At 40.7% G+C, this 13,178-nt stretch overlaps 1 protein-coding gene across 1 annotated transcript in view; it reads right to left on the bottom strand.

Moving 5' to 3' along the window:
* Positions 1–13,178, bottom strand: part of PAX5 (paired box 5) — a 280,289-nt gene that overhangs the window by 116,415 nt on the left and 150,696 nt on the right. Inside the window, exon 7 of the mRNA XM_060763745.2 lies at positions 11,430–11,559. Within this exon, the coding sequence (XP_060619728.1) occupies positions 11,430–11,559 (130 nt within the window). The remainder of the gene's footprint in view (positions 1–11,429; positions 11,560–13,178) is intronic.

The following is a 13,178-nucleotide window of genomic DNA, read 5'->3' as shown; positions in this document are numbered from 1 at the left end:
CTTTTTCATGTCCTGGGTTTCGTTGGGGCCCTGATCCATTTTTTTCGAGAGCCTCTCAGAATTTGGGAGGGCAGGCATCTGTTTTTGCTCTGGGGAGCCCAAAGATTAATTTTCTATATGGACCATTATGGGGGGGGGGGTTGATTTCCCAGGCTCCCCTGATCATCATTTTAGACATTTAAGCTGCTTTCTACTCCGGAAGAGAGGTGCTGTAGCCAGGCAAGCAAGCAGGCATATCCTCTCTCCCCATGGGTGCCATGCACTCTTTCCAAGGCATTTAAAGTAGGCTTCCCACTTCCAGGCAGGTGCTGGGATTAATAAAAAAAACATTAAACTGTGATGCTGAATAGGGGAGGAGGAGCCGAGATCAGCTCCCACTTACTTTCTTATTGGTCTGGTTTTCAAACCGGGAAGGTCCTTACTGTTATAAGCTCCCAAAGTAGCAAAGGTACCAAACAAAATGGGGGAAACAGAGGAAATTAATTCTACATACAAGTCTACAGGGTTTTAAATCTCCAAATGAACTCAATATCTCTTAGCAGCTAAGGGGGTAACTAAGTTGATGCTAGGTAGCCCAACATATGTATTCTGGCTTAATAACTTAGAAGTTGCTGTGCAGAATCCTATGACTGTCCAATTGGTAGAGTAAAAATCCAAAAATCATGCAACAACAGTCCTTTAGGAACTGAGGAACGTACCTAATAATAAATACAGTGTTCCCTCACTTATCACATATGTTCCGTGCCAGGACCCCCCGCGATAAGTGAAAATCTAGGAAATAGGGACAAGGCGTAGAACCGCCCCCTCCTAGGTGTGGCTCCGCCCTCTCCTCTCTTCCCTTCCCCCCTCTCTCCCACTCAATCCCTTTGCCTACTCTTTCCTCTCCTCTTTTTCCTTCCTTCCTCCCTCCTTCCCCCCTCCCCTTGCACACCACGCTTCCTGCTGACTTCTCACATGCCTGGCTCCCCCTACCCTCCTCTTCCTCTTCCCCCTCCTCTTTCCCCGCTCACATGTGCCTTCTTCGCCTTCCTCTCCTCTTGCTCCTCTTCCTCCTCCTCATCTTCCCCCCCACCCACCCACAGCTCTCCCCACCTACCTCCTTGTCAGTGCAGTGGCTGCAGGAGAAGGAAAGAGCTGTCAGGGAAGGAAGGAAGGAAGGAAGGAAGGAAGGAAGGAAGGGAGGGAGGGAGGGAGGGAGGGAGGGAAGCCCTTCTCACCTTTCCCTTCACTGGGTGAAGAGAGAGAGAAAGAAGGAAAGGAAGGAAAGGCCCTTCAAGGCTGGAGGGAGGGAGGACTGAGAGGAAAACTGCGAAACAGTGAGTCCGCAAAAAGCAAACCACAAAGTAGCGAGGGAACACTGTACTTCAATGAGAGCTTTAAATGATTTTCTGACTCCAAATATTTGAGTGTGAGGCACCACATTGGTTCTGTGTTGTAGTAAAGAAGCTCTGAAACTAAAGTACAGCATCTCTTTCATCTTTCTGCGTCCATAGCCAAGGACTTTAAGAACTAAGAGCTGGTATGGTATAGTGACAGAAAATACCTGCGATATGCTGGAAAGTCCCCACTTCAATGACACCTCAGTCAAATATTTGATCATTCATTTTTAACACACCCAGGCACAATCTCTTACAGAGATATGACCTGAAACTTTTATTTTATCTGGAATTATTAAAACTGAAAAAAATAAACTTTTCTTTGAATTTATAATGCCATCTCTTTTCCTCTCTCCTTCTCTTTACCTCCCTTTTCCATGCTGTTTTGCATCTACTTTTTTGTCTGTAATTTTTTAAAGCTAAACAAAAAGGAGAATGATGAAGATTACACTGATGTAGCCATCTCAGAATTACAAAAAAACGTGATCTGCTTTTGAGAAGGGATGAAATGAAATGTGGGACATTCACATTACCAGATGGAAAAAAAATATCCATTTTGCATTTCCTGAAATTGGCAATAAGTATAACACATTCCAGTTGTTAATTTGAAAGTTTCGGAGGTGTGTCATGTGATTCAGGAAAGAAAGAACTATGTACATATGTGGTGAGTGCAAACAATTAAAATTGCATCTATTTGGAAAATGCATTGGAAGCACGCTTGAGTGATGAAACAAAATGCATCATAATGAACACATTAGAGTAAAAACATACTTTAAGGAATTGTCCAGCAAAATGCGTCTACATTCTCAAGGAGAAAAGAAAAACAAACCTTGCAACCCAGCAAAGAAGGAGAGAAGAAAACTGCGGGTAGGATTCTGAAAAATGTAAGGGAAATGAAACTGGTGGCTTTTCCTATTTCTGCCTAGGGGTCCGAAGTCAACCGCTGAAGGTCAATGCACTAAGTGACCTTAGGCAAACCACCCCAGAGATCAGGATCAGACCCTTTGTCTTTTATGCTGCAACTCTGTGCAAACTAACCTGAGAATTGCATCTGAGTACACATCGACTAACATCGTTTCAAAACAATTGACGTACATGTGTATAAAATAAATATGAGAAATTTGGGCACTACAGTGAATCATAATAAATTAATATGGGGCTTGTTCACTTATTACCTTTCCAAACTAAGCATTTTCCTTTTCTCTGAATGGTTTTTGTACCACTAACAATGTAATGTAGATGGCTAATTTTCTTTTTCTTTTCTTTCTCTTTTCTTCATCTTTTTTATTATAGGAGACAGGGAGATTGCTCATTTTCAAGTAACTGGACAATTTTTTTTTGTCTCTCAGACAATTCAACTCAATGGATTTTTTAATGTGCATGTGCTCAAATAAATCATATGCAAATGAGCACTGACAGATTTTTATTCCCTTCTGGGAGAGGTGGCAACCTTAATTTATTTGCCCTTTTAGAGACTTCTTTTTATTTCTACTGTATTTTTTTTGTTAAGGTAGAGTAATTACAGCTAAGAGTGACCAACTAATTTAAGAAATAGCGGTATGTTGAATGCTGATTTACTCCACTATAATAATTATACAGTGTTTTGTATAGTTATATTTTTCCTTGGTATTAACTATAGAAGATAAATCTTCACAGAGTGAGCAGTGTTACCCTCAAACATTTTTTTCTTGGGGTTGTTGCTACTGGTTGTTGTTGTTGTGGCAAAACTCTGTAATTCTCTGTGTTACTGAGCATTAGTAAAAGTTTCTTCCGACTTCAGAAGTCATTACATACACAGAAATACAAAAAAATGAAAATTAAAGGAAAAGTAAGTAAAAGAATTCAAATATTTCCTTTTAAGACCTAGAGAATGTTGTGAGGTAAAGGTAAAGGTTTTCTCCTGATGTTAAGTCCAGTCATGTCTGACTCTAGGGCAGTGATTCTCAACCTGTGGGTCCCCAGATGTTTTGGCCTTCAACTCCCAGAGATCCTAACAGTTGGTAAATTGGCTGGGATTTCTGGGAGTTGTAGGCCAAAACACCTGGGGACCCACAGGTTGAGAACTACAGCTCTAGGGGGTGGTGCTCATCTCCATTTCTAAGCCAAAGAGCCTTCGTTGTCCATAGACACCTCCAAGGTAATGTGGCCAGCATGGCAGCATGGAGCACCATTACCTTCCCGCCAGAGCAGTTCCTATTGATCTACTCACATTTGCATGTTTTGAACTGCAAAGTTGGCAGAAGTTGGAGCTGACAGCGGAAGCTCACGCCGCTCCCAGTATTCGAACCTGTGACCTTTCATTCAACAAGTTTAGCAGCTCAGTGATTTAACCCACTGTACCACCAGAAAAATATATTAGAGGGAATCATTTTCTGGGGAAGGAACTTTTGGATTCTCCATAAGTGCCCAAAGCAGAAAAATGGTTTTGTACTATTTTTGTTTGGCTTATAAAATAGGATTACATAGTGCTGCCCAATCACAACTGTTTTGGATTTCTCTCTCTCTTGTTATTCCAGTGAATTAAAAGAAAGGGATTATCTACACCAGTGTTCCTCAAACTGTGCTCCTCCAGCTGTTTTAGACTTCAGCTCCTAGAAATCCCAACCAGTATAACAGCTGTAAGGAATTGTGGGAACTGAAGTCCAAAACATCTGGAGGAGCACAAGTTGAGAACCTCTAATCTACACTATCGGTAGATATCTACTGTAGATTGCAGTGGGGGTGGGAACAAGAGCAGGACTTCCCACATAAATCTTATGTCTCTAATAGGTTCATAGGGAGAGATACGTTCGGACAAGTAAGTTGGACTGGAGCCATTTAGAGCTCTATAGGTCAAAGTCAATACTGAATGACCATATGAACATAGAAATTTTGCCTTCAAATCAACAGATTTTGTTTTCAAATCAAGCCAGAATTTTCCCCAGAAGTGAAAATGATTCTACTGAGACTATTGTACTTTGGACATATCACAAGAAGACATATTTCACTAATAAAAATGATAATGCTTGGTAAGGTAGAAAGCAGTAGAGGAAGAACACAATGTTGATCATGCATGGGCAAACTTCGGCCCTCCTGATGTTTTGGACTTCAACTCCCATAATTCCTAACAGCTGGGAAGCTGGCTGGGATTTCTGGGAGTTGTCGTCCAAAAACCCGTGGGGGGCCAAATTTGCCCAGGCCTGACTTAGATGGATAAACTCAATCAGGGATGTCACAACTGATTGCCAGTGGAATACATTGCTTTGGAATGTGATGGAGGCCCCTTCCACACAACTGAGTAAAATCTCACACTTTCTGCTTTGAACTGGGATATATGGCAGTGTGGACTCAGATATCCCAGTTCAAAGCAGACATTGTGCGATTTTCTGCCTTGATATTCTGGGTTATATGGCTGTGTTTGCCTCTAGAGGGGGACGCTTGTGGAGTGGGGGGGGGGGGGTATCCAGAGGAATACTCTTTCTATTACTAGGGGAATATTAAGAGGAATCATGGTTTTCATAAAACTTTTCCTTGATTTGAGTCTACTGGGAGGAGGCTGATAGCCATGCAGTGGTTGGCTTTCACAATGTTCAACCTTATTTCTCTCAGAGTTGGCAGAAGCTTTGGGGCAGTGCAAGCCTTTGGGGCAGTGCAATGAGGCAAAATGGTGTCCTAAGATGGTTTATAAGCAACTTTTAATGTGGATATAAGTGATTTTAATGTTTGTATATATTTATGGTTTTATGTCCCAGCACTGAATGTTTGCCGTATATATGTTGTGCTCTGCCCTGAGTCCCCTGTGGGGTAAGAAGGGCAGAATATAAATGTTTTAAATAAATAAATAAATAAATAAATAAATAAACTTTCCATCGCACATCAGAGGGGGGTAATGCTAACTAGCTTATAGAGTCTATCAACAGGTGTAGGTCTGAGACATCCTGTGATTATTCTACATGTTTTGTTCAGTGGAAATAGATCATTTTCATGCAGTCATCATCTTGATCTAAGAACAGTACTGATGATCTGACCAAAAGATACAGATACATGGTAGGTGATGCCTGGCAAACCAAGAATGGACATGAGTACCTCAACAGATTCAGAAGTGGAGTGGGCAGATCAAAAGACAACCTGGCATAATTTAGGCACTACCTCCACTTTGTTTGGCGGTCCCCCTAGACTCAGCGCTGACGCTTGATGCTCAAGTGTCAGCGGTAGCCAGGAGGGCCTTTGCATAGTTAAAACTAGTGCACCAGCTGCGACCGTACCTCAAGAAGTCTGACTTTACCTCAAGATTGGACTACTGTAATGCACTCTACGTAGGGCTGCCCTTGAAGACAGTTCAGAAACTACAGCTGGTGCAAAGGTCAGCAGCCAGATTGTTAACTGGAGCAAGTTACAGTGAGCGGGCAACCCTCCTGTTTAAACAGCTCCACTGGCTGCCAATAAGTTTCCGGTCCCAATTCAAGGTGCAGGTTATTACCTATAAAGCTCTAAATGCTTCAGGACCTGCCTATCTGCATGACCACCTCCTCCCCTATGAACCCGCACGATCCTTAAGATCTTCCGGGGATGCTCTTCTCTCACTCCTGCCCTTGTCTCAGGCACGGCTGGTAGGGATGAGGGAAAGGGCATTCTCGGTGGTGGCCCCCCGTCTCTAGAACTCCCTCCCCAGGGAGATTAGGCTGGCACCCTCCCTAGCCACATTCTGCAAGGAATTAAAGACGTGGATGTTTCGTCGTGCTTTTAATTGATGACTCCTATGGCAAATGACCTGTAAGGTGATTTGAATTTATCATTAATCTGAATTCCTATATTACATTATTATTCATATTTGTAAGTTAAACTGAATTGATCCTGATCCTGTTAATTTGCTCTGTTTCCATGATATTTCCTATGCTATTATACATTTTTATCCACCTTATTGAACCACTTACCCTTTAATCAGTTTCGCATATTGGCCTCCTTCCCCCCTCCAAAACTAGTCTCTTGTTCCTTGATGTTTGTTTATGATTGTTATGTTGTTTTATGCTATTTTAATTTGTAATTTGTTATTGTTCTGCTTTTAATTGTATGTTGCCTGGGCTTGGCCTCATGTAAGCCACCCCAAGTCCGTTCAGGGAGATGGAGGCGGGGTAGAAAAATAAAGTTCTTCTTCTTTTGCGACTGTGGAGCAGAACAAACAACTCTGCATCTGTATGCCTGCCCACCATGCCCTGCTTCATGCACGGAGGAAGAACTATTTAAAGTTACAGACAAGCTGTTTTTGGTCTAAAATTATTTATCCACTTGTGTTCCCTCTATTTTATCAGTTTTATACTAATTTCTTTATGCAATGCTTTTGGCATGAAATAACTACATCTATTTCCATCTCGGGTGAGCTAGTGAGATCTATTTATGACTGGATAAATTACCTTCAAGAATCATATAGCTGTCCTAAAATTTTGTTTACTCTCAGTTAATTGAACAAAATGCTAACAATCAAACTACACAATCATTTGCTGGGTGGCCAAAAGGACCGAGCAAACACTATTAATTAGCAAAAAAGAAAGGGTGGAGAGTGATAAAGAAAAGCAGTGCAGTGGGAACAGCGCGAGCCCTTAATGCTGGACATTAGACAGCATAGAGGTTTGCCTATTGTATACCTCTTCTCAATTAATTAATTCTTAATTAATGTTTCAACTAATTAATGTGTCATTTACATTGAATACACTTGTCTGTAATCCATAAAGTAATCATCAGTCCACACTTCCACATGGCATTCAAACACAGCCCTCTTTAACTCCAGGAGGATTTAAACATCACTTGAAAAATAAATGCATTCCAAACATGATAAAAGCAGACTGGAGAGCACAAGGAAAAAAGACGTGGATCTCCAGACCCGTACACAAAGCTGTTTCTAGGTCATTATCTGCCTGGGACAGACAGCCCGTGGCTCCCCAGCCCCCAATTCACCCCTGTGGTCCTCATTCCTCATGCAGTGAAGTAAACCAGCATAAAACATGGCTAATTAAATTCTCCTTATCTTCTTCATCTGCTCTGGACATGTAACATAAAGGCAAGTGAAATCTTCACTGCTTGCATTATGAGAAGGACAGGGGCAAGTTCTATCGCACAATCTCATACAACCGCACAGAAGTCATCTATTGATCCCAACTCCAGACTTAAAATATTGAAATTGGTGGAATATTAGATGACATACACAAACAGATCCAAATTATTTTCAGACAACTCTTCATCCTAGTAGATATCAGGGCTGTGTCCAAAAGCTAGTGATAAGCAATGATTACTTTGTTAAAAATATTCAGAGCTCCCCATATACGCCTCTTTACACCTGCCTTGAAGATAAAACTACTTTGTATTATGTGTATTATGATTTATAACAGAAACATCAATAGCTCAGATTTCCCCAATCTAGTGTTCTCCAGATACTTTTACCTATAACTCCCAGCAATCATGCTACCTAGGATTCTTATTATTCAGTACTGATGGATTTTAACTGAATTTCTTAGAGCTGTTTGTATTTAATTCTGTTTTAATGTTTGTATATTAGTATATTTTAAACTAGCCATCCCCTGACACACGTTGCTGTGGCCCAGTCTGATGATCTGGAAAATAAAGTAATGAGAAAGTGTTCATTTCTAATCTATGTAATTCTTTATGCTTGTGGGTAAACAGTATTTCTTGCTGTTTCTTTGTCAGTGTGGATGGGGAGATTGTCTGGTTTGCCTACTCTGGAATATGCAACATATAGTTGTCCTTCTTTAGGGGTCCCTTTCAAATCTATGATACTATATATCTCTATGTGTGAATCATATCTATCTATCTATATCTATGGCTAGAGGGCTCTTTGACAGGAGGGCTTTGATTAAATTTTCTTGCCCTCGTGAAGGGAGTTAGATGGTCTTCAGTATTTTCTGTTGGTCATGGGGTTCTGTGTGGAAAGTTTGCCCCAATTCTATCGTTCATGGGGTTAAGCATGCTCTTTGATTGTAGGTGAACTATAAATCCCAGTAACTACAACTCCCAAATCTCAAGGTCTATTTCCCCCAAACTCCATCTGTGTTCCTAGTTGGGCATATGGAATCTTCATGCTAAGTTTGGTCCAGATCCATCATTGTTTGAGTCCACAGTGCTCTCTGGATGTAGGTGAACTACACTTCCAAACTCAAGGTCAATGCCCACCAAATCCTTCTAATGTTTTCTGTTGGTCATGGGAGTCCTATCTGCCGAGATTGGTTCAATTTCATCATTGGTAGAGTTCAAAATGCTCTTTGATTGTAGCTGAACTATAAATCCCAGCAACTACAACTCCCAAATGACAAATTCAATTTTTCAAGTGAAGGACATACATTGGGTTGTTAGGTGTATTGTGTCCAAATTTGGTGTCAATTTGTCCAGTGGTTTTTGAGTTCTGTTAATCCCACAAACAAACATTACATTTTTATTTGTATAGATTGGATATGTAAAGGTTTCCCCTTAACTAGTCATGTCCGACTCTGGGGGCTGGTGCTTATCCCCAACGGTGCTTATCGCCGTTGTCTGTAGACACCTCCAAGGTCATGTTGCCGGCATGACTGCATGGAACACTGTTACCTTCCTGCCGAAGCAGTACCTATTGATCTACTCACATTTGCATGTTTTCAAACTGCTAGGTTGGTGGAAGCTGGGGCTAACAATGGGAGCTCACCCCATCCTGTGGATTCAAAGCACCAACCTTCTGGTCAGCAAGTTCTGTAGCTTAGCAATTTAACGCACTGTGCCACTGTAGCCCCTTAAATTGGATACCAATGCTTTTATGTCAAGCCGCTTTGAGTACCCTTTGGGAAGATAAAGCAGGGTATAAAGAAATATAATAATAATTTTCTATTTTGAAAAAGTATTCTATTATTTTATAAAGGTCAATCCTACAAGATAAAAATATAAACACGCAGGCAAACTAATGATTAGACATGAGATAGCCGCCAACTAAGATCAAGCACAAATGCAACCAAGGAAAGGTCCTGAAAACATGGGGAAAGCTTTATAAAGAAGTAATTGAGCAGGATCTGTACCCAAAAAGAAGTTGGATACTTTTCTTTCAAATTAGGGCAGACTCTATTCTAGCCATTGAAATGGAGAAGCCTGGGCTCAGGTCTTTCTGAAAAGAAGTTGGACAGCACTTCATCCCATCTACAGCACTGAAACAGAAGAATGCAGAATACAGCTTCTCCAGCTTATTTGAAAAGCCAAGGAAAGTACAAGTTCTTCTACCTGAAGAACTCCAAAACAAGCTGTTGGAAATAGCCACCTACTTCAAGCCTCCACTAGTGATTTATTATGTATATAACTCAGGTTGCTTACTTTATAGTATATGTGTGTATTGGTATGCAATTTTCCTTAACTCTATGTTGTGGAAGGGGCTGCAGATCATGTGATCAGATCTGGGACTATTCAGGACTCAGACTCCATTTTAGAAGTCAGTAGAAACAATATGCTTTAGAGCAGGGGTCCTCAAACTAAGGCCCAGGGGCTGGATACAGCCCTCCAAGGTCATTTACCCGGCTCTTACTCAGGGTCAACCTAAGTCTGAAATGACTTGAAAGCACACAACAACAACAATAACAACAACAGTCCTATCTCATCAGCCAAAATTGTTCTTCATTATAATTATTGTATTATTTTAAGTGATTTTTGCACTACAAATAAAATATGTACAGTGTGCATAAGAATTCATGTTTTTTTCAAATTATAATCCAGCCCTCCAACAGTTTGAGGGACTGTGACCTGGCCCTCTGTTTAAAAAGTTTGTGGACCCCTGCTTTAGAGACTCTATTAGACTCTCAGAACAGACAGATACTTTAGACTTCGGACTGAAAGATTATAAGAAAGATGTCCTGTGTTACCTGCACAGAAAAATTACTTCAAATCCTATCTATAACTGGATTGATATACAAAGTACCTGTACGCTGAATACATGAAGTTTGTAAGTAAACCAACTACAGTATGTTATTTTAACAAATACTACTTTGGAGCCCCGAGTGGTGCAGTTGGTTAAACCACAGAGCTGCTGAACTTGCTGATCAAAAGGTCGCAGGTTCAAATCTGGTGAGCGGGGTGAGCTCCTGCTGTTAGCCCCAACTTCTACCAACCATCAGTTCGAAAACATGCAAATGTGAGTAGATTGATAAGTACCGCTCCAGCAAGAAGGTAACAGTGCTCCATGCAGTCATGCTGGCCACATGACCTTGGAGGTGGCTATGGACAACACCAGCTCTTCAGCTTAAACATGGAGATGAGTACCAACCCCCAGAATTAGACATGACTGGACAATGTCAGGTGAAAACCTTTACCTTTACTACTTTATTTTTGATCTCTTGAGAGCATGGTTTAAACCAAGATGTTTTAAGGGAGAGTAGATTTTTTGGGGGCCTCTGAAAAGAACACTTCTAAAATTCTGCTGTTTTTTGTGCATTGTCATATCTCTGTTCCTAACAGTTAAAAGCGAATATCTAGGTATATCAGTCTAACAGCTGAGAAACCAAATTGCCTTGCATAAGTACATGTGGATATATTTACCACTAAAGAGATGGTTGACTCAGGGGAGTTTTTATCTCTTCTCAAAAAGATCATACTTTACAAAAGGTTATGATCTCTAACAAGGTTAGATTCCTGGTTTTCCCAAAAATTACTGAGTGCCATTTTCCAAAGCAATGCATAGTAAGACCATAAGAAAATTTCCAAAATAAGAAACTATTCCAAATGTCAGGACATTAGTTGACCTTTATTCAAAGTTTATTCTAATGTATTCAGTTAAAAATGTTGTCTTAATTTATATCTCAGAAATCAATGAGAAATTATTCCTTCAAATGCTGAAGTAGTTACAACCTTATACAAGATATGAACTGTTAGTGCCCTTTAAACTTTTGGTACCACAGGTGTCAAATACCAAAACCAGAACAATTTGAAAACAAGCACAGCCACTCCTGCACTTACATACCAACACTGGCGGATTATAGCATTATACACGTCTGCCACTTCACATAGTGTCTCACATTGTTAACATATGATCTTGCAAAGTTAGCTAGCATTTCTTACCTGTCACAATAGGATATGACTGTGGCCCTGGGACGCTGGCTCCGATATCTGCCGAAGTAGGACTTGTTAAGTTAGCCTTCATATCATCTAATCCACCGGCTAGTGAGGCCATGGCTGAATATTCTGTTGACTGAAGAGAAAGGAAAATGAGTCGTTGAAGGCTTTCATGGCTGGAATCACTGGGTTGTTGTAGGTTTTTTTGGGCTATATGGCCATGTTCTAGAGGCATTCTCTCCTGATGTTTCGCCTGCATCTAGGGCAAGTATCCTCAGAGGTAGTGAGGTCTCACTACCTTTGAGGATGCTTGCCATAGATGCAGGCGAAACGTCAGGAGAGAATGCCTTTCGAACATGGCCACATAGCCCGAGAACACCTACAATAACCCGAAAATGAGTCAGCTTACTAAATCTCTGTTTTAATAAAAAATATACTAATGCATGTCAAAATCAAACTATAGATATATGTATTTATGATTCCTTTTGCCTTGGCATTCTTTTTCACTATTTATTTTCAGGCACAATGTGTCATTCCTTATATACCAAAATGACCTCACAAGGATTATCTTACTTCTTACAGAAATTATGTTAGGCAAAAAAATGGTGGCATCCTTCTCAAACCCTGGTACTTCCATGTTTTTAACTACTGCTCCGAACATTCCTGATCATTTCCCATACTGGTTGGTTTTAATACTGTGATTCTCAACCTTTTTAATGCCGCGACCCCTTAATACAGTTCCTCATGTTATGGTGATCCCCAACCATAAAATTATTTTCATTGCTACTTCATAACTGTAATTTTGCTACTGTTATGAATCATAATGCAAATATCTGATATGCAGGATGTATTTTCATTCACTGGAGCAAATTTGGCACATATACCCATTACGCCCATCCCCATCATTATCCAAATTTGAGCATATTGGGTATTTGTGCCAAATTTGGATACTGATGGGAATAGGGAGGATTGATTTTGTCAATTGAGAGTTGTAGTTGCTGGGATTTATAGTTAACCTACAATCAAAGAGCTTTTCAAACTTCACCAATGATAGAATTGAACCAAACTTGGCGCACAGAACTCCCATAACCAACAAAAAATACTGGAAGGGTTTGGTGGGCAATGACCTTGAATTTTGGAGTTGTAGTTCATCTACATCGAGAGAGCACTGTGAACTCAAGTAATGATGGATCTGGACCAAACTTGGCACAAATACGCAATATGCCCAAATGTGAACACTGGTGGAGTTTGGGGAAAATAGACCTTGACATTTGGGAGTTGTAGTTGCTAGGATTTATAGTTCACCTACAATCAAAGAGCATTCTGAACCCCACCAACGATAGAATTGGGCCAAACTTCCCACGCAGAACCCCCATGACCAACAGACAATAATCTGTTTCCTGGTGGTCTTTGGCGACCCCTCTGACACCCCCTCACAACACACACACCCCCAAGAGGTCCCGACCCTCAGTGTTGAGAAACACTGTTTTAATAGAAGCTGTAGTCCAAAGCAACTGGAAGTTATCAGGGATAGGAAGGCTGATTTAAGGTATTTGAAGGAATGATGGTGAGCACATCTCAAGATGGGAAGACAAGATGGATTTGAGAAAGTTGCCTTACTTGATGGGTGGAGGAAATGGTTGTGATAGGGTCTACCAAAATCGGGTTCAGCAGAACAACTTTGATATTTTTTAGGGAAAAGTTCAGTACAAAGGACTAGTGTTGGGTTCCAAGAACCCCGTGTGGATACTAATA

This window comes from Anolis sagrei, chromosome 2 (assembly GCF_037176765.1).
Source record: "Anolis sagrei isolate rAnoSag1 chromosome 2, rAnoSag1.mat, whole genome shotgun sequence".
Classification (NCBI taxonomy): Eukaryota; Metazoa; Chordata; class Lepidosauria; order Squamata; family Dactyloidae; genus Anolis; species Anolis sagrei.
The sequence above is the reverse complement of the archived record's forward strand: the minus strand, read 5'-3'. Positions and strand labels throughout refer to the sequence as shown.